This window comes from Gymnoscopelus braueri (assembly GCF_963280865.1).
Source record: "Gymnoscopelus braueri genome assembly, chromosome: 2".
Lineage (NCBI taxonomy): Eukaryota > Metazoa > Chordata > Actinopteri > Myctophiformes > Myctophidae > Gymnoscopelus > Gymnoscopelus braueri.
The window spans coordinates 6640829-6667579 of NC_137604.1; the positions used below are offsets into that span (position 1 = coordinate 6640829).

Sequence of the window (26751 nt, forward strand, 5' to 3'; positions counted from 1 at the left end):
TGCAAGCAAAGTCTTTGTTACATACTAAACAACTAAAGGTATTTAAAGGCTTTTCCTGTGTGTGAATACCCATGTGCCTTTTCATACTAGATTCAAACGTAAAAGTTTTGCCACACTCTGTACAACTAAAGAGCTTTTCCCCTGTATGAATCCTCATGTGATTTTTCAGACTTAGATCACAAGTAAACCTATTGCCACACTCTGTACAACTAAAAGCCTTATCCCCTGTATGCATCCTCATGTGTCTATTCAGATTAACCTTAACATTAAAGCTTTTGCTACATATTTTACAACTGAAGGGCCTTTCCCCTGTATGTGTCCTCATGTGTATTTTTAAATTACCCATTTGACTAAAGCCTTTGCCACACTCTGTACAACCAAAATTTTTGGTCCCTGTGCGATTCCCCATGGCTGGAGTTTGTTTTGATGATTTGGGGTCCTGCAACAGCTTGTTGCTCAAAGACAATCTTTGCCCATCCATATTTTGTGTCTTGTGTGATTTTAATGTGTTTAAAGCCGACTCATCTTCCCTATTCTCCTCCCACTCATCACTGTCTTCAGTGTCAGATTCAGAACAGTGTGAAGAGAGAAGGTGGTCATCACTAGTTTGTTGTGATGTTCCACAGTCCTCTACATCAGCGGGTGTTTTGAAGTGTTCAATTTTCTTTTCATCATCATCATCATCACTTTTCACTGCTAGTAAAGTCAACGTTGACCCATCAGACTCTTCTGGCGTTTGACGTAGCTCCTCCTGTTCCTCTTTTATCTCTGGAGGCTCTGGTTCCTCTGCTTTACAAACAGGGAGCTGAAGGAAGCCTAGAATAACACAAAAATAACAGGACAGAAATTAGGCCTGTGTTTTGCCAAGAATATGATAACTCTAAAATGTTAATTTTTCAGGAAAAAACTAAACAAAAAGTGGAGTTGGGAGGTTTTGTTCATCATTGATAAAAACAGCTGAATGGACCTCCAAGCTCACAATGAGGTTGGAGGTCAAAAGGGGGTGGAGCCTGTAGTCAGCAAACCAGCTAACTCCACCCCCCTTTGGTGGATTTTGGTGGTTTAGCAGAAAGTTTCAGGATCCAATGGAGTTAGCTGGTTTTGTCAGGAGCGCTTTTTAATACTTTTCATTGCTTCAATATTATTTTAACCAACACACAGACATAAAAGGTGTTCAATAGCACTGATTTATGAAAACAAAAAGTGAAACATTGAGTTAGCTGGTTTCTGCCCGACAGCAAAGATGCATCACGATGCAGGGGTATACACTGCAATATATTGTGATGTTGTAAGCAAGGCAATATACTATGGTTTTATTTTAACTCTAACTTTAGTGTAGCTATCAAAGCAGATAATCTGCTCCATTGTAGGCTATTCACAGACACTGTCATGTATTGTAAATTAAATAAAGTATTGACTAAAAGTATTGACCCAGAGGCGACCCCTGATGGTAATTAGCCTGAAAGAAGATTGACTAAACCCAATTATTTCTTAATGCATTCACCTTCCAAAAAAAGAACAGATCTACAAGCCCAATTTATACTTTGTCATGACGGTGTCAGTACGCTGATATGATATTGCTTTGTTAATAATATAGTATAACTGCACATGCAATGTCTTCTTTACTCTGCTGATATTGCTTTGCTACTAATACAGTATAAAATATGAAGTATCTGCTATATTGCTGCTATTAGGATACGTTACAAAGTAGCTGCACATGGTAGTCGTCTTTATTGTTATGCTGACGTTGCTATTGATGCTATGGAAATAATCTTCATGATAATTATTGTTGTACTGTTGTTATTGAAATGGAAATGGAAAAATATGAAGATAGTAATAAAAGTGTCGTATTTCAATAATTTCTTCCATCCTTTCTATTCTTGTCCCAAACCCAGTGCTCTGTCTGCAAGCATCAGCTTAAGGTGGCACTCACTGTTTATGTAAATTACCCCTTCTTTCACCATGTAACAGGACTCTGTTCTTTGAAAGGTGCAACCGTCTACTCCAGCGCTACTCAACCCGCGGCCCGCGGGCCGCATGCGGCCCCAACGCAGCGTCTTGGCGGCCCCTCATGTTTTTTTTTTTTGTTTTTTTTTTCTTAAGCACTGGATAAAAATATACATTTCCGTTCAAATATATGTGTTGCTAATTTTTTTTTTTCAAAAACAAACAGACAGACATACATACATACAGGTGCGTCAATTGTTACAGGTATAATGCATAGTTTTCTATGCATTTCGTTTTTTTTGGGGGGTTTGACCCCCATTTTTTTTCGTCCGCACGGCTTCGCCGCGCGCCTAGGATAGGTGTCCGTTAATTCAATCTCTGGGAGCTGGCAACCCTAACCTTGCCATACCTTAGCTTTTGCTGAACTGATGCCACTGGACATACACACAAAATAAACAGGTACACTTTCAATATGATGTCAAAAAGTATATTTTCTTATAACAATAACAATGTGTAGTGTGTGTTACAAAATCCAAAATACGACCGTCATTTTTAGCTGGCGGCCCCTTGGACTTTTGGTATTTTGCTGAGTGGCCCCTGAGCCATCTTAAGTTGAGTAGCCCTGGTCTACTCTAACTGCATCTTTTGCATACATTTATTCTGATATTCTCATGAATGTGTTCTTGTTTAGCCTAGCCTACCAGCCTTGTACGTTAGCATAACAATGTTAAAGCAGAACAGAGAAATGATTACACCCATACTAGGCGTTCTAAAATATAGTTACTAAGGTCCTATTACTCTATTCAAAAGACCACTGAGCTGGTATGTATACATAAATATAAATATGTATTTATTTATAATCAACTTTTGTCTGCCCCAAAAAGTTGTTAATCAAATAGTCCATAATTCTGATCCATCCCTAGCCAACACACGCTCATGTGTGCCACTTTAATCATCATGAACTGTTTTAAGCGACAGAGTTAGATGGTTTTGACACAAATCAAGATAGCATTTTCAGGGTGAAAGATACGATAGCATTTTCAGGGTGAAAGATACGATGAGTCCTGTGGACACAGTGAGGTGAATGTGTGAATTCTTAACAACATCACTAAACAGTGGGTAAGACGACAGCTCTACAACAGAACAGAAACAATCAAAGAATGAGAGCATCAAACTCACTGAGGTTGAAGTGGTGTTCAGGTTCCTGTTTAATAGAAACAGTCCTGGCTGCTGCTGGGGAAGTCATCTTCACCTGCAGGCTGGACTCCATACACTGGTCTGGAATGAAGGAGTACAATAAGGTGGTTAATAATGACTTGGATGTGATAGGGCTGCATATGAACGTTAACAACTGGAGAGTGAGCAGGTGCGCTTCCTCTGGAGGCTATAGCGTTTTGGCTGATTAAAAGCGAACATTAGTGGTCTAATAGTCAATACTTTTAATTCTAAATCAAGCTACAACGTTGCTCGTTGCAAATAGCCAAACTACAAGCCCACAAAGCGTTGTGTGCATGTTATCATAGTGCTGCTTTTCGTGCATTGATTTATTTTCTCTGTCCAATTATTACCTGCTGATCCTTGATGAGCGATATTAATATCAGTAGAAAACAACAAACTTAGGCAAATTATCTTTCATACTAACTTTCAAGAAAGTTCTGAGGCGTGCACAATAGGCTAATGATAATAATATGAATAGTGCACACGCCTTTTCTTTACAGGTGGGAGTACCACTGATGATCCATATTGATCTGTTGAGTACAATGTGTTGCTGCTGTGTACAGTTAGCTTTGCATACATGTGATTATAATTCATAATCACATCGCAGACCATTCTCTCTACAAGAAACACATCCATGTCAAAGATAGTAGGACAATAGCTCGGAAGTAGAGTGTGAATGAGAGAGAGAGAGAGAGAGAGAGAGAGAGAGAGAGAGAGAGAGAGAGAGAAAGAGTGAGAGAGTCAGAGTATTTGCTTCTGAGATGTAGTGGAGTATAAGTATACTACTATTGAAAAAGTGAAATAATTCAAGTTAAATAAAAGTTTTTAAAAAAAATTGCTTGATTCAATAAGCCCGTAAGGGGCCATTTGGAACTCTCTCAAGGAACCACGAGGGTCCCTGGACCACACGTTGAGACCCACTGCTGTAGCAGAGTGTTTCCAGTGAGCCAACATGCACAATATCAGCACCCTAACTCTGTTTGACCAGAATGGAACAGAGCCTTCATTAGTATCATTGGTAAGGAAATAAGGATGAGGCCCAATTTATTGACTATAAAACACAAATCTAGATGCCTAAAATCACACTGACATGCCACTAAGGTCCATAACATAACAGACTTCACATCTTCAGAGTACAGTCTACCATCTACCATGTCCAGTGATGGAGCAAGTATTCACATTTTTAAATAATGATGCAAAAGTACAAACGTATTGATATAAAAAAATATACTCATTATGCAAAACTTTTCAAAATGTGTAATTTTTTTTTGAAAATAGCCAATCTATAAACTCACTAAAATAGGATTCACTTCACAAATAGCTGATGTAAATATAAGGCTAGAGATGAATGTATGTTTTAAAATAATAATCAAAGTTTGCGAAGTAACTTGTAACTAAAACGTTTTCAAAAACCTATAGTGGAGTAAAACAATGCAATACAATACAATACTTAGCTCTGGGATATAGCGGAATCAAAATATAAAGTTATAAATACCCCAGTAAGATACATAAAAAAAAGAAAAACACCAACAACACAAAACTGTACTTAAGTACAGTACTTGAGTAAATGTACTTTCCACCCCTGCCTAAATCTGAATTCTCTCCTTTGTCTGATGAAGAGCTAATGTTCCGTCCATCATTGCATACTTGAACAGCCTGGGCCATCAATCACAGGAAGGACAACAGCAGCTGTTTCTTCCTAACGTCCATTTGTCTTAAAGCCACATGTATCCTCCACCAGAGGAGAAACAAAGTAACTTATTACTCTGCTTAAACAGTAATATTATTACAGATTACTCATCCAAGTAAAGCTGCATTACTCTTTACAATGACCGTGATTTGTTTTAGTTTCTGACCGAGATAAAAGTGCTCTCTCTTCTCCCTGTATCGGTCTATGACCCGGTGCCACAGTGTGTCTGTGTCCAGCAGACAGGCTGCAGATCCATGGAGCAGCGCATTAAAACGGCAGAGTACAAGGTTGTCACATGCGCTAAAAAGAACAGATTTACAAGCCATCAACACTGTGCGATGTATCCTCCCAGAGGAGGAATGAGAGCAGAGAGGACGGTCCTCATAATGAGCAGATTGCATGTTAAACACAATAAAACGCAATGAAAACAAACACGTACCAAGTCTGTGTAACTTGATGACTGGGACCAGCATGGCTCTCTGCATCGTTGCTACAACTCCACTGTTTGACTTTTAAACTCTCCTCTTAACGAACGCTCCGTGAGATGAAGGCTAGCAGGAGTCTTCCCCGTTTCTTCTCATGTGTAACTAGTTGGATGAACACTCCACGAGATGAAGGTTTCTCAATTCTATACAGGCTTTCCTTCCCCCAGAATCATAAGCGGAGCCTGAGCGCATAACGTCCTGCCCTGGCTTCACCACTGAAGTGAAGTAAGTAAGCAATTTAGTGAAAGACCCTCTGCAGTGTCCATGTTATAGCCATCAGCTGCCGTGTGAAGACTGACACCCCCACAGACAGCTGCTTGCACACTGACACGCCCAGTGCTGGTATTTAAAGTCCTTAACACTCTCTCTATTTCCTGCCCATACATAAATAAGCCCTCACACTTAGTTTCATGAATACCAACCACAAAATACCACCACAATAATTCTACTGCTATTTTAAGCCCCCCAGTCAGTTAATAAGGATAATTCCTTTTAACAGGACGTTCATGAAAGTCCTTGCGGGCTTGTTTCCAATGAGGGCCTTTGAGCAATTAGGGGTTAAGAGTCTTGCTCAGGGACACATTTCATTTCATCGACACATAGCTGGCGTGGCCTGGAATCGTACCTGGGGCAACCAGGGCCTCTGGCTCCCTAGGCGGGCTCACTAACCACTCAGCTAAAGACCTAGCTTTATTGAAAGCTCCCTGCATGTATTACTGTAAGTGCCTCTCCCTCTTTTTCAGACTGCTCCATCACCTGCGAAGGATGAGAACACTAAATATCCTAATCTCTTACATACCTCATAGGGCTATATGCCTTAAACTTTTTCCTGGTGCTGTTGTCTTTCCATTCTTTAGGTCTTGACAGGTTCTGTCATTGAAAAACATAAGCACTAGCAATATACGATTTACTTGGAGTTTAGATCTGTGTTGTGTTGATGTTTAATTCCTTTTCCTTATGCCCTCATCCCCAATATTTGTTCCACTATGAACAGAACTTATTTTCATACATTTTTGCTTTCTCTATGTCCCTATTTGGCCAGCACCCCTTCTTCATCTGACGCTGGCATCCTCCTTCTGCTCTTCATCCCTGATATTCAATGAATCGTTGCCCATATTTCCGCTACTGAGGCGTATACTCCTAGCTCTTTACAGTACTTCCTCCAGCACTCCTTTTTTGCCGTCTAAATAACTCTTCTAGCTTTATAGATTAGCTCTCAACCATTTATATTCTATAGTAGGGCTCTTGAATGTTGTTTTTTGTTTTTCAGGCCAAGGACCCCTTAGCTGAGAGTGAGATGAAACAGAGGCCCCCACTACCTTTAATATTTTATTTCCAGGTACAACAGGACAGTTTATTTACAACAAAAATAATCATCTGTCTCTCTGGCACCCATCAACTTTGCACTATGATAACGTGACAATCCATTCAACGCGTGTCAAAACAAAGTTAAGAGTAAAAAAAAAAGCTGCTCATCAGCACTTTATTGCATAACAACCACACATTATTTCTTTACAGAACATGAGAATATACATTTAAATTGTATTTGATTAAATAAAATTATTAAATATATAATTATATAAATATAATTATTACAATTAATTAAATTAATCCCAAAATTGAGGAAAATGTTTGAGGGAGAAACAGTGTATCTAACTCAAGCAACTTTAACGTCATTATCATTTATCACCGGTCCGGACAGGAGTTTGCATTTGACGCATGGTAAGACTACATATAATAGCAGTTAATAAATAGACAAACACCTTAATTAATAGACTATACTTTAACGTGTGGAATCCAAAACAGACAGCGCTGTGATTCAGAATTTGTGGTGTGTTGAACTCGGAACTTGGGCTTTAGAAGTTACTGACTGTCTCCATAACACATACATCTGCTATCAACATATGAACAGCCTAACCTACAAATGTGTTTACAAAGATGCTTATGAATCTAATAGTGATTCAGGATACACCATGCCAAAGTAACCATTGGCGTCAACACATCAGCATCAGATCACTGCAGATTTGTTTGTTGTCTCCACCAGGCCGAAAGGCATTTCGAGAGAGTATGTTTTGCACCCTGTCTGTCTGTCCGTCCGTCCGTCCGTCCGTCCGTCCGTCCGTCCGTCCATCCGTCCGTCCGTCCGTCCGTGTGTGTGTGTCCTTTGCCCTACATTTTTCACATGTACCTTTTATAGCGCCACCAGGTTGACGACTTATGTAAAACACATTTTTGGATATTAGTCCTTCAGATTTTATCAAAATTTCATGCAAATCGGTACACTATAGTCATATGATCAAGATAAATCTGTTTGATTTTTCATATTCCATCCTGATTGGCTAAGATTTACATCTAAAGTTTGCAGGAGTGGCCCGTTTTGAACAAAATGCCGCAAATCATGAACACAGCGTCCGATTGCGGTGAAACGATTGCCGTGCACACACATTTGCACTACTAACAAATGCCATCCTTTTAACATTGCCCTATTATAGCGCCACAAGGAGGCCGATTTTTGTTAAACATTGTTTTTATATTACTCCTCCAAACATCACACAAATTGGTATATATTATCTCTTTACAAGTGATCAAGACGGATCCGTCTGATCCGTCACATTCGAAGCCTGATTGGCGAATTCCGAACTTTGCTGGCCCACACTAACCTACCTGACCTGGCGGAGACCTGTGCTCCGAGGAGCACTTTTCTAGTTTTTTATGATTTGCACCTTTGTTACAATTACGGTGATTAGTATTGTTGCCATCACCTGGACGGGTGCGTCGTGTGACTTTCCGGACGTTAAGCTGTGTATGCGTTCAACAACACAGCCATGCAGCTGTGGAATCTGTTACTGGTTCTTAGTCACCATCGCGTTATCATGGTCTTCCTGTTCTTGCTATTAATGTTGCAAATTATTGTATGTGTGGGGATTAACATTGACAGCTACGACTGACGGAACAGTGCCAAACTATATACTCCAGCATAGCAACGGTTGCTAAGCTAGCATTGGACACTGGCTTTTGGGGTGGGATTTAGCGAAGGGTCGATCGAAATCTTTAAAAAAAAGACAAGAACCACTTTCTCAAATGTGCCTATGTGTGCTCTTGGAGTATGTCTATATTCTGTCCTTACCTAAAAACAAATCCCAAGTAAGAAAACAATGGTGAATGTTTGAATATTGATGAAAACTACATGAATGGGCAAATGAGAAAAATGTATCCTACTCTGTATGGTTAGTAAGTACTCTGTATGATTTAAGTTGTTGCTGCAAAACATACAACTAAAGATCTTATCAGTTATGAGTCATCAGTGTGTATTTACAGATCACCAAGGTCTCTGCCACACAATGTACAATTAAAGGCATTTTCCCCTGTATGTGTCCTTGTGTGATATTTCAGCGGAGTTTGAGTAAAGTACAAATAAAGAGATTTCCCCCTACGAGTTCTCATGCTGTTCCAGATTATTCATTACAGCAACACCTCAGATTCAGATTTTCCAATTCACTAAAGCTTTGTTCACACTACAAACTATATACTTAAAGGGCTTTTCTCCTGTATGTATCATCATATGCTGTTTCTGATTATCCTTAACACTTGCGATTGGCACATTGCGTGCCAATCGCGTAGATCTACGCGAACCTAAATAACAGCGCAGCGTGCCAGTCGCGTAGATCTACGCGAAGTCTTTTTTTTTTTTTTTTTCGCAGAGTGCTACATTTCATTGTAGCACTCTCTCGCAGTGACACATTTCATTGTAGCACTCTCTCGCAGTGACACATTTCATTGTAGCACACCCGGATATGGAAATGAATGTCAATTGAAGATTTTCGTCGCTCTAAAGCTTCCGCTAAATCGCCATTATCTCGGTGTTGTTTTTCTCCGCGCTGAACGCTGTTTAAAACATTTTTTAGAAACTGCGACTAGTGCAAAATGGAATGTCGCCGATTGAAAATGTCTTCTCTGGGCCACTCACACAACTACCCTGTGTGTCTACAAACAGTTGAACGCGCGATCATAAGGTATTTAGCGAGGTCTGTGGCGAGGTGAAAAAAAAAAAAAAAAAAAAAAATCGCTGGCAGTGGTGAGTACATTATGATATTAAACTCTGGCATGGAATGTGTTAAGTCATTGCAACAAATGGAACAACAGAAGGTTTTTCCCCATGTATGAATTTGCATGTGTTGATTATAGATTATAAATGAAAGCAAAGCCTCTGTCACACAATGTACAACTAGATTGGGTTTTCTCTGTATGAGTCTTCGTGTTCTTATACATTGTTTGTATGAGTCCTCTTGTGTTTTTTCAATTGAGCCAATCGTCTAAAGCTTTTGCCACACTCTGCACAATTATAGGGTTTATCCCCTGTGTGAATCACTGTGTGATGTTTCAGCCCACAACTTGTACTAAAACTTTTGGTACAAACTGTACAACTAAAGGGCTTTTCCCCTGTATGAATTCTCATGTGATTTTTCAGACTAGTATCAATATTAAAGCTATAGCCACACTCTGTACAACTAAAGGGCTTTTCCCCTGTATGAATTCTCATGTGCTTTGTCAGACCACCCATTTGTCTAAAGCCTTTGCCACACACTGTACAACCGAAGGGTTTTTCCCCTGTATGACTTGTCATGTGTTGTTGAAGATCATACATTAGAGTAAAGTCTCTGCCACACTCTGTACAACAATATAGGTTTTCCCCTGTATGAGTCCTCATGTGTAGTTTTGCCTTGTCATCACGAGCAAAGCTTTTGCTACAAACTGTACAACTAAAGGGCTTTACCCCTGTATGACGCCACATGTGTAGTTTCAAATGTTGACCCCTAGTAAAGCTTTTGCTACAAACTGTGCAACTAAAACGCTTGGGCCTTTTCCCTGAATGAGTCAACATGTGTGGTTTGAGGTTACTCTTGAGGGCAAAGCCTTTGTTACAGACTGTACAACTAAAGGCCTTTTCATTTGGTGTATGAATCCTCATGTGCCTTTTCATACTATATTCAAACGTAAACGTTTTGCTACACTCTGTACAACTGAAGAGCTTTTCCCCTGTATGAATCCTCATGTGATTTTTCAGATTATCATGAGCACTAAAGCTATAGCCACACTCTGTACAACTGAAGGGCCTTTCCCCTGTATGAGTCCTCATGTGTTTATTCAGACGACCAATTTGACTAAAGCCTTTGCCACACTCTGTACAACCAAAGTTTTTGGTCCCTGTGCGATTCCCCATGGCTGGAGTTTGTTTTGATGATTTAGGGTCCTGCAACAGCTTGTTGCTCAAAGACAATCTTTGCCCTTCCATATTTTGTGTCTTGTGTGATTTTAGTGTGTTTAAAGACTCATCTTCCCTGTTCTCCTCCCACTCATCACTGTCTTCAGTGTCAGATTCAGAACAGTGTGAGGAGAGAAGGTGGTCATCACTAGTTTGTTGTGATGTTCCACAGTCCTCTACATCAGCGTGAGTTTTGAAGTGTTCAATTTTCTTTTCATCATCATCATCACTTTTCACTGCTAGTAAAGGCAACGTTGACCCATCAGACTCCTCTGGCGTATGACGTAGCTCCTCCTGTTCCTCTTTTATCTCTTTAGGCTCTGGTTCCTCCATTTTACAGACAGGGAGCTGCAGGAAGCCTAGAATAAGAAAATAAATAACAGGACATAAATTAGGGCTGTGAATTGCCAAGGCTCTGTTTCCTCTGTTTTACAGACAGGGAGCTGCTGGAAGCCTAGAATAAGAAAAGAAAAAAAAAATAACAGGACAGAAATTAGGGCTGTGAATTGTCAAGAACCAGAGGATATGATATGGGGTCACGTATACACTGCAATATATTGTGATGTTGTAAGCAAGGCAATATACTATGGTTTTAATTTCACTCTAAATAGCGTAACTGTCAAAGCAGATAATCTGCTCCATTGTAGGCTATTCACAGACACTGTCATTTATTGTAAATTAAATAAAGTACTGACTAAAAGTATTAACCTCTGTAGCGACCCCTGATGGTAATTATTATTATTATTATTAATTTATTTTATACAAAATGTATTAATTAATTTATCACCCTGAATGTTGTTTTTTTTCCACCCTGTGCCAATTGCCTAAACTCTAATCCTGGGCGCTACTCTCCCTCTGCCAGCTTGGGGAGAGCCCCGAACTGAGCTCATGCTTCCTTCAACACATGAGGAGTGAGCAGGCCGCTTCTTATCACCTGACAGGGGGGAGTTTCCCCGGTAGGACGTAGCGTGTGGAAGGAACACGTTATTCCAACCAGTTCCTTTCCACTCCATCAGGTGCCCAGACTGACCAGGGTGAGGCAGTATAGAAACCAGGATTACTGCATGTTTATTGTGAGGGTACCTACCCTAGGGGACACAGGTAGAACATGCAAACTCCACACAGAAAGGCCCTTTCGCCAACCCCACCTAGGATGTGGGCACTGATGACGCGGAGGAGAGGACATGCCCCCAGCGCCCACAGCGTCCCCTAATTAGCCGAAAGAAGATTGACTAAAGCCAATGATTTCTTAATTTATTCACCTTCCAAAAAAAGAACAGATCTACAAGCCCAATTTATACCATGTGTCACATTGCTGATATTGCTTTGCTACTAATACTGTATAGTATAACATACAAAGTATCTGCCATATTGCTGCTATTAGTATATACGTTACAAAGTAGCTACACATGGTAATGTCTTCTTTACTGTTATGCTAACGATGCTACTGTTGCTATGGAAAACAATTGTCATGATCATTCTTGTTGTACTGTTGTTATTGAAATGGAAACTATGAAGATAGTAATTTGTGTCTTTTTGCAATCATTTCTTCCATCTTTTCTATTCTTTTTTTTCTTTTTTCTAAATTTTGTATCCCACGATTTTGTAACCCCATTTTTTACACCCAGTGCCAATTTTCTATGTAATCCTGGGCACTACCTTCCCTCTGCCAACCTAGGGAGGCCAGGGCCGAGCTCATGCCTCCTTCAATGCATGAGAGCCATGAGCTTCTTGTCACCTGACAGGGGAGAGTTTCCCCTGTTGGACGTAGCGCGTGGAAGGAACACATTATTCCAACCAGTTCATTTCCCCTCCATCAGGCGCCCCGGCTGGCCAGGGGGAGGCAGTATAGAGACCATGATTACAGCATGTTTTTGTGAGGGTACCAGGGCAGTGGGAAGTCCTTATAGGTTGCAGGTGCTGTATGCGCAGCGCACGTGCACATGAAAATGTGTGTTTTTTGGGGTGTTTTTGTTACTTTCATTCGGCTAATTCGGATCCAGAACACATATTGCACTAAATCCCCCGCAAATAACGACCAACAACAACAGACACATTATGCAAAAAAATATATAATTTGTTCTTGTTTAGCCACGCCTACTAGCCTTGTATGTTAGGCTAACATAACAATGTTAAGGCAGAACAGCGAAATGATTACACCTATACGAGGCATACTAAAATATAGTTACTAAGGGCACACTTTAGATGACAATCTATCCGTTGTAAAAAATATATCTATATATATTATTAATAATAATAATGATAAGGGTAATAATAATAATAATAATAATAATTCTATCTCCTGTTTATGCAGTGTGAGGCAGCCATAATGTACAAGTAAACCCCCTGGACATGATGTTAGTATGTCGCAGGGATTTAACCCCAATCCAACCCTTGATGCTGAGTGCCAAGCGGGGAAGCATTGGGTCCCATTTTTAGAGTCTTTGGTATTACCCGGCCTGGAAAATCGAACCCCATCCTCCCAACCTCAGGACAGACACTCTTTTCACAAGACCACTGAGTGTGCCACTTTAATTATCACAAACTTTTTTAAGCGGCGTGCAGGGTTAGATGGTTTTGACAAGGATAGACATAGCATTTTTAGGGTAAAAGATACGCCGAGTCCTGTGGACACATGGTTAGTGAGGTGAATGTGTTCCTTTTGGATTTAGGTGTTCTTAAAATAACCCCTGGATAATAAGCCAAATATGCCTTAACCCATTTAGACCGGGAAAGTATCTGTGTCATTTTAGATTTCTTTGGCTATTCAAAGAAAATAGCCAAGAAAAGCGAAGCAAATTCTCGTAGCTTGTAGATCTGCTATTTTTGAAAAATCATGAAAATGTGTGCAAATCTTTCAATATATACTTTTTTAAAGGGAACATTTGTTAAATATTTTGTTCCAGGGACCTCCGGAAGCAAAGCTTTGAGTTAATAATGTTGTTTTTAAAAAAAAGAATGTATTCAAAGATTTGCACAAAATGATCAGGATTTTTCTAAAATTGCAGATCTACAAGCTCATATGCGTAAATCTGCTGTTTTTCAATAGCCCAAAGTATAAAATAATGGTTATAGATAAAAATCTAAAATGACACATGTATGATATCATCAACCTGCGACGGGCATTGCCCCTATTGAGTGAAAGATATTTCTAAAATAAATACAATATTTAAGGTGTTTTTAATTTTACATTTTAGTTAGAGAGGAAAATTATAATGTATTAAGGCATATATTTGGCTTATTGGCCAGGGATCCTTTCAACAACATCACTGAGCAGTGGGTAAGATGACATGCTCTACAACAGAACAGAAACAAGCAGAGAATGAGAGCATCAAACTCACTGAGGTTGAAGTGGTGTTCAGGTTCCTGTTTAATGGAAACAGTCCTGGCTGCTGCTGGGGAAGTCATCTTCACCTGCAGGCTGGACTCCACACACTGGTCTAGAATGAAGGAGTACAATAAGGTGGTTAATAATGACTTGGATGTGATAGAGCTGCACGTGAACGTTAACAACTGGAGAGAGAGCAGGTGCGCTTCCTCTGGAGGCTATAGCGTTTTGGCCGCAGCTTTCCTTTGAGCAAATTAAAAGCGTTGTTAACAACATTAGCGGTCTAGCAGTCATTCATTTGAATTCTAAATTAAGCGACAATGTCGCCCGTTGCAAATATACAAACTCACAAAGTGTTGCCTGCATATTATCATAGTGCTGTTTACCAAGCATTGACACAGAGAGAGAGAGAGAGAGAGAGAGGGTGTGTGTGTGTGTGTGTGTGTGTGTGTGTGTGTGTGTGTGTGTGTGTGTGTGTGTGTGTGTGTGTGTGTGTGTGTGTGTGTGTGTGTGTGTGTGTGTGTGTGTGTGTGTGTGTGTGTGTGTGTGTGTGTGTAAATGGTGCATTTACATAGATTGTGCATTACATTCATGGAAATAATCAAGTTAAATAAAAGCATCAACATTGTAGTCAAGTACAGCACCTCCTTTCCACCATTGAATACTTGAACAGACTGGGCTGTCAATCACAACAGACCACCATTTTCATAGTTTTTTAACCCTTGCATTGTGTTAGAAAACTGCATCCACTTGTGGTGTTAGCGGGTAAAGGATAAGGATAATTCCTTTAACAGGTCTGTTCATGAAAGTCCTTGCGGTCTTGTTTCCAATGAGGGCCTGTGAGCAATTAGGGGTTAAGAGTCTTGCTTTTTTACGGACCGACAGTGTGGAATAAACTCCCATTACACTTAAGACAGGCAGCCTCTGTCGATAGCTTTAAAGCACAGCTCAAGACCTATTTCTTCACTCTTGCTTTTAGCTGATTCTTTGGTTGATTTTTAATTCCTCACTGTATTGCCTATTTTAATGTTGTTTTATGCTTTTATTTTATTTTGATTTATTTTTGTTTGCTTTATTGTTAAATTGGTTCTAACTGTAATTATATTCTTGCTCTGTAAAGCACTTTGAGCTGCATTTCATGTCATGAAAGGTGCTATACAAATAAAGTTTATTATTATTATTATTATTATTGCTCAGGGACAAATTTGATCCGTGATTTAAATCAGCCCAAAATACTCAAACAATAATTATTTTCATAAATGTTTTTCTCCCACCTCATAGCTGACTTGTAATGCATTCATATCCATGTAAACACTTTTAAAAATATTATGTTGGTTTAGGGCTAGGGTTTCATCTTTCAATATATCTCGTTTTCGATTATAAAAATGTAAAAATTCACTCATTAAATTTCCTATAATGAAGGCAATGGATAATGACGTTATCTAGCTATAATAGAATAATTAAGAATAATAATTAGAACGCACTTCCAAAAAATAAAATAATAATAAACACTTGTTTTCGTTTTTTAACTTTAAACAATTTTTATATTATTAAAAATAGTGACACTAGTGGTGTTAGGGTAATGTTTGACCCGTTTGCCATAGAAGGTTAAAAAGTCATTTATTTTTCATAAACTCAAACTTAATTTTACTCCTGATAGCAAATGCTAATTGAGGACAAGTCTCTCTCACTCTCAAACATGTAAACATTGAATATTGACAATTTGGGGGGAATTGAGCCACACTTCTCTGCAGGGTCATTTCGGACCCTAACACCACAAGTGTCACTTTTTTTTAAGACCATCAGAATTAATTAAAATGATGATAAATAATTGTGTTGCGTTAAAATGGCTATTTCTGAGGATATCATGAAGCCTCGTTCCAATAAAGAAATGTAAAGGGTACTTTTTACCTATTCAAACTTGAAAACGGGTCAAAAATGGACACACAATGGAAGGGTTAAATTGCTTGATTCAATACGCTCGTAAGGGGCCATTTGATGCCTACAATCACACTGACATGCCATTAAGGTCCATAACATAACAGACTTCTGATTACAGTCTACCATGTCTTATGTCCAGTGATGGAACACATGCTCACATTTTTAAATAATGATGCAAAAGTAGGAATATTGTTGACATCAAAATATACTCATTATGCAGAATGTATCAAAATGTGTAACTTAAACAAAAAAAAAAGCCTATCTACAAGCTCACAACAAAGGATCCGCTTCTCATATAGCTGAAGTATATAAAGGATAGAGATTAATTTAACAACAGTTTTCAAAAGCCTATAGTGGAGTAAAACAATACAATACAATATTTGGCTCCGAGATATAGTGGAATAGAAGTATAAAGTTATATACCCCAGTAAGATATATTCTTTCTTTTTTTTTAAACACCAACAACTCAAAAATGTACTTAAGTACAGTACTTAAGTACATGTACTTTGTTACGTTCCACCCCTGCCTAAATCTGAATTCTCTCCTTTGTCTGATGAAGAGCTAATGTTCCATCCACCAGTGAATACTTGAACAGCCTGGGCCATCAATCACAGGAAGGGCAGCAGCAGCTGTTTCTTCCTAACGTCTATTTGTCTTAAAGCCACATGTATCCTCCACCAGAGGAGACATGAGAGCAGAGAGAGAGAGAGAGAGAGAGAGAGAGTGTGTGTGTGTGTGTGTGTGTGTGTGTGTGTGTGTGTGTGTGTGTGTGTGTGTGTGTGTGTGTGTGTGTGTGTGTGTGTGTGTGTGTGTGTGTGTGTGTGTGCGCCAGCCTAACTGCCTGCCTGCCTGCCTGCCTGCCTGCCTGCGCGTGTGCGTGCGTGTGTGTGTGCGTGCGTGCGTGCGAGAGAGTGTGTTTGTGTGTGTGTGTGTGTGTGTGTGTGTGTGTGTGTGTGTGTGTGTGTGTGTGTGTGTGTGTGTGTGTGTGTTTGAGAGAGAGAGAGAGAGAGAGAGAGAGAGAGAGAGAGAGAGAGAGAGAGAGAGAGAGAGAGAGAGAGAGAGAGAGAGAGAGAGAGAATATTTGCAAAAATTTGCCTCTGAGATGTACATTACTTTACATTAAATTACAGTCATTTAGCCGACTTTTTTATCCAAAGTGACTTACAATAAGTGCATTCAACATAGGTAGGGAACGAAACTACTAATCACCAGAAGTCTTAAGTGCATTCTCTTCTAAAACAAGCAACTAAGAGAATACCTAGCGCTAAGGTAAAAGTGCAATATATCAGCTACCTACTTTCTTAACCAGATGAGACAAGTAGGAAAATCAAATGAGCAAGAGCTAAATCAAATAAACAAGATCCAATAAAACAAGAGCTTGTACATAGTTAACAACAAGTAGATGTAATGGAGTATAAGTATACTGCTGATGAAAAAGTACAAATATTCAGGTAAGTAAAAAGCCTCAACATTGTAGTTAAGTAAAGTACTTTCATTTACTTAGTTACTTTCAACCATTGAATACTTGAACAGCCTGCGCTGTCAATCACAGCAGAAGGACAGCGGCAGCTGTTTCTTCCTAACGTCCATTTTCATCATTTTGTCTTAAAGGGGTAGTTCACTTTAAAACACTTCTGGGGTCATTTTAACGTCTACTCTAACTTTTGGGTGCATCCCGGACCGTTTTTTAATTGTTTGATTCAATATCTAGATATTTGATATCCATTTTCATCAGACACACCCCTTCTCATTTAAACCCATTGTAACTCAGAACTCATTTTAAGCATGCTAGATTGAAAACATACGTCCTTGGTTCTGGTGAATGATAATGCGTGAGTGGACTGTGTTTTTTTTTAAAGGTTTTTTTTCCCATTTATTTTTGTAAAAAATGTAAACATAAAAAATGCACACATTTATGGGTCACCTGAACCTGGGAAGTGTGTTTTCAATGAATAAAGGGTGAATAAAATGGGTTTATATAGGAAGGGGGCGTGTTAAAATGAGTATTGAATATCTAAGTATTGAATCAAGCAACTTTAAAACATTCTGGGGTCATTCTGACATCTACTTTTTGTTTGCAGCCAGACAGTTTTTGAGCGAAATACACCTTTAAACCCACATGCATCCTCCACCAGAGGAGAAATGAGAGCATATAGAGGGCTGTCCTCATAAAGAGCAGCTTGAACGTGAAACACAATCAAACACAATCTAATGAATCAAATCAAAGAATGAAAACAAACACGTACCAAGTCTGTGTAACTTGATGACCGGGACCAGCATGGTTCTCTGCATCGCTGCTACAACTCAGCTGTTTGACTTTTAAACTCTCCTTTTTTAAACTCTCCTCTTAACAAACACTCCGTGAGATGAAGGCTAGCAGGAATCTTCTCCGTTTCTTCTCATGCGTAATAATTAGTTGGATGAACACTCAACGAGATGAAGGTTTCTCAATTCTAAACAGGCGGACCGACAGCTTGATCACCACCAACTCTCTCCATAAGCCTGAGTCTGAGCATTATGCCCTCATTGTCCCGCCTTCACATCCTCCACCCCAGTGGTGTAATCATTAAGTACATTTACTCAAGTACTGTACTTGAGTAAAATGTTTAGGTATTTTTTACTTTACTGGAGTATTTCCAATTTTCAGTACTTTTACTTCTACTCCACTACATCTCAGAGGCAAATATTGTACTTTTCTCCACTAAAATGATTATTATTATATAATGATATAACACTTTAGTTACTAGTTACATTGCAGATATAAATGATTACATTATAAAACATACATTAACCACTTAATTGTATACGTAGGCTATTTGAAAATAGCTGATCTACAAGCTCACAACGCGTCACATCACGACGCGTTGTGAGCTTGTAGATCGGCTATTTTCAAAAATTTTAGTACTTTTACTTTTGGTACTTTAAGTACATTTTGATACCAATACTTTTTGTACTTTTACTCGAGTAAATTTAGAATTCCGGACTTTTACTTGTAACGGACTACTTCTACATTGCAGTATTGATATGTTTACTTAAGTAAAACATTTGAGTACTTATCCCCACCACTGCTCCACCCACTGCAGTGTCCATACACAGCCGTTAGCGGTGGTGTGAAAACTGACACCCCCGCACAGACAACTGCTTGCACAACGACACGCTCCCCTTTCTCCACCCCATAACATTCAATGAATCGTTGCACCATAGTTCCCCTACCGAGGCCCTTTACAGCAGTGGCTCTCAACCTGTGGTCAAAGTGACCATTTAATGAGCTGGTGCCATGGTTTTGCACTTTTTTCTGTTTTTCATGTGCCTTTCAGGTTGATAGAACTTCATTAAGCCCCCTGGTGTTGTTTTTATGGTGTTTTATGTCTTCTCTGACTATTGACACAGTAAAAACATACCACAACAGGTGTGGGCATGAGGAGGAGGAGGGACTAGGACAGGTGGGTGGTGCTAAGGTGGTGGAGGAGGTGCTAAGGTGAGAACCAGGTATAATTAATGAACTGGAGGCGTGTCCACATAAAAACATAATTTTAACCATTTCTGTACACTTTATTGAAAAGAAATCTTCCTCCTAGTATAACCATAATACCTGATGATTAAGTTTTAGGGGGGGGGGGGGGGGGGGCGGGGGGTAAATCACTGAAAATCACGGCACCCCGTCTTTTAGGACTTTTAAGACCTTTTTAATACCTAAAACAAAAACATTAAGAATGAATAAAAATGACAAAACTGCATCAAAAGTAACCAACAACATATTATTGAAACTGGGACGAACATGGGACCAACAAAAATATAAGAACGAGGCAAAAGAAAAATGAAAATAGCAGATCTACAATTGTGAGCTTGTAGATCTGCTATTTTCATTTTTTGTATCTGTGGAACCAAAAATGTAATGCCTCAGCTCCTACATTCCAAGTGCTTGTCAGGGTGGGGGATCCCCAGTTCAAATATATATGTATAATGTATTATATTACTGTGGGGGGTCACGGCCTGAAAAGGTTGAGAACCACTGCTTAACAGTACTTCCTCCAACACTCCTTTTTTTTTCTGTCTTAATAACTCTCAACCATGTATACTCTATAGCAGGGGTCTTCAATGCCTTTTTGGTTTGTTTTTTCAGACCAAGGACCCCTTTGCTGAGAGAGAGGAAGCCGGGTTCCCCACTACACACTGTATCAAGTTGCGTTGCAGAGTAAACTGTTCACATTTCATAGATAGCTTCATAGAATTGTTTAACAGCATCATCAGCGTTGTGTAAATGAATGTTTTGTTTGTTTTCTTTGTTTGTTTACACATTATATTTTGTATTAATATATTTTGTGATTTGTGATCATATATATTTTCAGACGTTTAACCACTTACACCCTTAATACTTAGTAAATTTGACCTTTGGCCCTGTTTTTGGTCCGCACATTTTCCCCTCTACAGTCTAAACCAATGGTTACCAAACTGGGGGTCCCGGACAATGATTTTGAGAGGGTCCCCGACGCGTTCGTCTTTTTGCTCGTACAGATCCCGTTACCCTACCTCTACCCCCGTCCCCCCTGCCTCACATATCATTGGATGGAAGCCACACACATGCTCCCGCACAGCACAAAACACGGCTGCTGCCAAAACACGCACACACGCACACACACACACACGCACACGCACGCACACGCACACGCACACGCATACGCAAACACACACACTGACAGAGTACGAGAAGTACGAAGGCGGAGTAGGAGAAGAATAATCCCTTGGTCCCCGATGGGACTCTTAGGGCGGATTCAGACTATGGTCCCGGGTGCGCACCCCGGGCCACATGGCAGATGTTGTGATAGCGTGAACGTAGCGTACGTTTTTAAAGTACTTTATTACAATAAATACATTTTTAAATACATAAGTCGTAAGTCAAGGCTTGGCAATACATATTATTTAAGTGCATGACAAGGTAATAACAATCCTATATTTCATAAACATTACATGGCAATATAAAAAAAAAACATTTCATCGACCCTACAAAACATTACATGGAAATCCCATCTCTATATATTTCATAAGGCTTTACGTGGTATCACACTGGTCACCCGATAAAGTCCACAAAACATACCGTATATTTCACAGACCCCATCAAGTGCCCAGTGCGACCTTGGGCCAATTAAATTTAGGGTGCGTTTTTTTTAGATCGACAGTTCTCCTCCTTTAATTCTGTTTTCATTTGCTTAAAAACAGTGTCTGCATTTATAACTGTGTTATGGTCTACTGCCATTTTGGACCGGGTCTTCCATATTCTAAAAACAGTGACACAAATACAAAACCAAAACTAGAAAAAGTGCTCCTCGGAGCACAGGTCTCCGCCAGGTCAGGTAGGCTATTGTGGCCTCCTGGTGGCGCTATAATAGGCCAACGTGAAAAGGGTGCCATTTCTTCTTAGGCCTTGCACGACAATCGGACACTGCATTCATGATTTGAGGCATTTTGTTTCATGAAACATTTGTTTCGCTAAATTAGACCTGCTGGTGGCGCTATAACAGGCCAATGTTAAAAGGGTGGCATTTGTTCCTCAACATAGTGTGAATGTGCGCGCAATCGGACGGTGCGTTCATGATTTGCGGAATTTTGTTCAAAACAAGCCAATAATGCAAACTTTAGATGTCAATCTTAGCCAATCAGTATGGAATATGAAAAATCAAACACATCCGTCGTGATCACATGACTATAGAGATCATGTGTACCGATTTGCGTGAAATTTGGATAAAATTGGAAGGAGTAGTATAAAATAATGTGTTTTACATAAGTCGGCCTTCTGGTGGTGCTATAAAAGGCAAATGTGAAAAATGCAGGGCAAAGGTTTTTCCTTGACCTCTAGGGAGTGTGCATACAAAGTTTTACACAGATCGGTGCAGTTATAGGTAGAAACACGAATCGGCCTGTTAAAGCGCCACCATGAGGCTGATTTTTAAAAATGGTAGTTCTTCCTCGGCCTAATGGGAATGTGCGTGCAAAATTTCACGGAAATTGCATGCTGTGTTCATGATTTGAGGCATTTTGTTCAAAACATAGCACTCCTGCAAACTTTGGAAGACATTTTTAGCCAATCAGGATGGAATATGAGAAATCTGAAAGACCCGTTTTGTTTAATGACTATAGAGATACTCTGTACCGATTTTTGGACAAAATCTGTAGGAGTACTGTCAAAAAATATGTTTTGCACAAATCGGCCTCCTGGTGGCGCTATAAAAGGCCCATGAGAAGAATTTGGGGCAGAGGTTCTGAATTGGCATCCAGGGAGTGTGTGTGCACAGTTTCGCTGCGATCAAGACAACGGTACCAGAGATAAGCTGGTCACAGACGGACGGACGGACGGACGGACGGACGGACAGGGGGAAAAACATACTCTCTCGCCATGCCTATCGGCCTGGCGGAGACAATAAATCATAATTTTCTTTAGCGCAGGTAAAATTGGCATACAAAATATCTCTGTGGAATGGTACCCTTCACCCCCATGTCAAACATTTATATCTGTTTAGACCTGATGCAGTCTATTAGTAAATGGTCTATGGTCTCTGTATGTGTACAACCTGGCATAGGGCATTCTGTGGTTCTCACGAAGCAACTCCATTTAACTACTCCTCTTACAGGGAGTCTCCTATGTTCTGTTAGCCACATAACATCTTGTATGGTCCCTGTAACAAGGCTGCTGTTAAAACACTTCACTAGGCGTTTACTTTGCTCCTGTGAGCAATCTTTAAAATTCACAAGTCCTCCATATAAGGCCTCACTTATTAAATCGTAAATTATTTTGTTTTGACTGGGTGCCCCAGTTAATATTCAAAGTGCTATGTTTAGTTGTGGAATCTCATGTCACTGTGTAGTATGGCAGTGACGATCTGCCCCTGCCCCTATGTTTCTCCCACTTTTGGGGGTCTCCCACCCAGGTTGCTCTACACAGAATGCCCCTAGCCCTCTCTGTCTCTGTGTCTCTCTGTCTCTGTGTCTCCGTGTCTCTGTCTGTCTCTCACTCTGTATCTCTGTCTGTCTGTCTCTCACTCTGTGTCTCACTCTGTCTGTCTGTCTGTCTGTCTGTCTGTCTGTCTGTCTGTCTGTCTGTCTGTCTGTCTCTCACTCTGTCTGTCTGTCTGTCTGTCTGTCTGTCTGTCTGTCTGTCTGTCTGTCTGTCTGTCTGTCTCTCACTCTGTCTGTCTGTCTGTCTCTCACTCTGTCTGTCTGTCTCTCACTGTGTGTCTCTGTCTGTCTGTCTCTCTGTCTCTGTCTCTGTGTCTCTGTCTGTCTGTCTCTCACTCTGTGTCTCTGTCTGTCTGTCTGTCTGTCTGTCTGTCTGTCTCTCACTCTGTGTCTCTGTCTGTCTGTCTGTCTGTCTCTCACTCTGTGTCTCACTCTGTCTGTCTGTCTGTCTGTCTGTCTGTCTGTCTGTCTGTCTGTCTGTCTGTCTGTCTGTCTCTCACTCTGTCTGTCTGTCTGTCTGTCTGTCTGTCTGTCTCTCACTCTGCCTGTCTGTCTGTCTCTCACTCTGTCTGTCTGTCTCTCACTGTGTGTCTCTGTCTGTCTGTCTGTCTGTCTCTCTGTCTCTGTCTCTGTGTCTCTGTCTGTCTGTCTCTCACTCTGTGTCTCTGTCTGTCTGTCTCTCACTCTGTGTCTCTGTCTGTCTGTCTGTCTGTCTCTCACTCTGTGTCTCTGTCTGTCTGTCTGTCTGTCTCTCACTCTGTCTCTCTGTCTCTGTGTCTCTGTGTCTCTGTGTCTCTCTGTCTCTGTGTCTCTCTGTCTCTCTGTCTCTCTGCCTCTCTGTCTCTGTGTCTCTCTGTCTCTCTCTGTCTCTGTGTCTCTGTGTCTCTGTGTCTCTCTGTCTCTGTGTCTCTGTGTCTCTCTGTCTCTGTGTCTCTGTGTCTCTCTGTCTCTGTGTCTCTCTGTCTCTATGTCTCTGTGTCTCTGTCTGTCTCTCACTCTGTGTCTCTGTGTCTCTGTCTGTCTCTCACTCTGTGTCTCTGTCTGTCTGTCTGTCTCTCACTCTGTGTCTCACTCTGTCTCTCACTCTGTGTCTCTGTCTGTTTCTCACTCTGTGTCTCTGTCTGTCTGTCTGTCTCTCACTCTGTGTGTCTGTCTGTCTGTCTGTCTGTCTGTCTGTCTGTCTGTCTGTCTGTCTGTCTGTCTGTCTGTCTGTCTGTCTGTCTGTCTGTCTGTCTGTCTCTCACTCTGTGTCTCTGTCTGTCTGTCTGTCTGTCTCTCACTCTGTGTCTCTGTCTGTCTGTCTGTCTGTCTGTCTGTCTGTCTGTCTGTCTGTCTGTCTGTCTGTCTCTCACTCTGTGTCTCTGTCTGTCTGTCTGTCTGTCTGTCTGTCTCTCACTCTGTGTCTCTGTCTGTCTGTCTGTCTGTCTGTCTGTCTGTCTGTGTCTCTGTCTGTGTCTCTGTATGTCTGTGTCTCTGTCTGTCTGTGTCTGTCTGTCTGTCTGTCTGTCTGTCTGCCTGCCTGCCTGCCTGCCTGCCTGCCTGCCTGCCTTTTTGGGCGGTGAAACCGCCCCTATAAGTGAGGTTTGGAAAAATGTACAAATATCCTGCGCTGTGAAACCGCCCCTATAAGTGAAGTTTGGAAATTTGTACAATTATCCTGCACCGTGATTGGCCAATCACAATCTATTCAGGACTGTGATTGGCCAGTGTCACATGACACATGTGCATAGCCCTATATAAGAAACCATAACTTGAAAAAAAACATAAATTTGTTTTTTTCAAGTTATGGTTTCGTCCATCATAAAGAGTGTTTCAATAAATGTATTTATCTTTTGTACATGATTGGTTGACTCCATTCAGTATTGTGATTAGCTAGCAAGACACCGCCCACTTCACACAGGGTGTGATTTTTTTCTCTCAAGTTGAGTGTTCTATGCTTCTATGGCTTATTCTGCAAATTACTTATAGTTTCTTTTTTCTTTTTTCTCTCTGCAAAACCTGGCCCTGTGTTATCGCTGCTTGCAGCTATATTTCTTCTTGAATCTCTGCTTATTTTCTGTCCCAGTTTTTCTGTACACAGTATGTTGCTAAAAAATATTCCAATTATTTTCATTTCCTCTTTCACCTCCATGAGCAAGTCTGGCTTCTCATTCTCCTCTCCTATCCATATAGCCTCCGTTTCCGCCTCATTCAACTTGCTCATAGAGGCGAAAGTGCTCTCTAACAAGTTCATTTTGTTTTTTTATGAAGGCTGTGACGTCGTCTGCGTACGCGGACACCTTGGCCACTGTTCCACCAACTTGGACACCTTCTATTCTGTTATCATTCTTTATTCTGTTAATTAAAGGGCTGATGGCTAAAAGAGCACTCAGTGGGCAGCCCTGTTTTACCCCTTTCTGGATATTGATAAATGTAGACGTCCTTCCATTTACCTTAACCGCCACCTGGGACTTGGCATATAACACTTTTATTAAAATCCTTTTCTAAAACGCACCATAAGTACTCTCGGTCTACAAAATCAAAAGCTCTTTTTTGGTCAAAACCAACAATAAAAAAGCCTTGATTGTGCACCAGAATCCCCAAATATCGTTTTTTTGATTCTCGCTAGAATACGGACATTTCTGATGCATATCCTGAGTTTTGTTGATATGCACCATATCTGGGCAAATATTAACCCAATATACATCATGAAGACAATATATTGTACTAGGATACGAGCAACATTTAAATTTTGTCATGTATGTGTTCCGTAAATGACCTTAGATCATATCTGGAAATATCTGTTCACAATATTTTTCTAGAATACTGATTAGGTCTATGGCATATCTGGATGTGTCAGATATTGAGTTCATATATCACTTAAAGTCATATCTTTACTCTGGAACCGCTAGAGAATATAGACCATTTCCGATGCATATTTAAAGTTTTGTTGACATAAACCATACCTAATCAAATATGGTTGAAGTATTCGTCTAATTGTCATATACAATGTATGAATATGACGTAATGCAGTATATAGGAATATAATGACACCCTATTTTGAGTAGAATAATGGCAATATCTGTAGCATATATCATCACCTTTTGTCATATAAAACATTTTTACTACAGATTTTGCCATTGGCCCTGTTTTGGGTGAGATATTTAATTGATATTGATAAGTCATGAAAATTAACAGAATCTGGTGATTTATACTGGGCAGAATCCGAAAATATCTCATTGGATACGTCACTGGATTTTATGTAGAATACAGAACATTTCTGATACATATCCTGAGTTTATTGATATGCCATATTTGGTCAAATATGAACCCAATATACATCATGAGGACATATATTATATAAGGATACCAGCTACATCTTATTTGTGTCATCTGTGTGTTCCAAATATCACCTTATGTCCTATCTGGACATATCTGAGCACAATTTTTTTTCTAGAATACGGATCAAATCTATGGCATATCTGAATGTGTCACAAATACAGTCTGTGTTAAGCTCATATCAGTTAAAGTCATATCTTGACTCTGGAGCCACTAGAGAATTAAGTATACCGGAATATATTGATACCCTATTTTGAGTAGAATAATGGCAATATCTGTAGCATATATCATCACCCTTTGTCATATATAACATAATACCAAAGATTTTGCCATTGGGCCTGTTTTGGGTGAGATATTTAAGTGATATTGATAGGTCATAAATTGACAGAATCTGGTGATTTATACTGGGCAAATAGAGCCAGAATCCGAAAATATCTCATTGGATACGTCACTGGATTCTCTGTAGAATACAGAACATTTCAGATACATATCCTGAGTTTATTGATATGCCATATTTGGTCAAATATGAACCCAATATACATCATGAGGACATATATTATATAAGGATACCAGCTACATCTCATTTGTGTCATCTGTGTGTTCCAAACAT

The 26751-nt window shown here is 40.0% G+C and overlaps 1 protein-coding gene across 1 annotated transcript; it reads right to left on the reverse strand.

The window, feature by feature from the left end:
- Window positions 1–762: 762 nt before the first annotated feature.
- Window positions 763–18357, reverse strand: LOC308093636 (uncharacterized protein; the record flags this gene model as incomplete). Its single annotated transcript, XM_080439967.1, has 5 exons — window positions 18301–18357; window positions 18119–18216; window positions 13945–14043; window positions 10784–10962; window positions 763–816 (listed from the first exon to the last, which is right to left on the reverse strand). Exons 2-5 carry the CDS (start codon window positions 18162–18164, stop codon window positions 763–765), a joined length of 378 nt encoding a protein of 125 aa, XP_080296093.1. The 5' UTR covers window positions 18165–18216; window positions 18301–18357.
- Between the last annotated feature and the right edge of the window lie 8394 nt (window positions 18358–26751).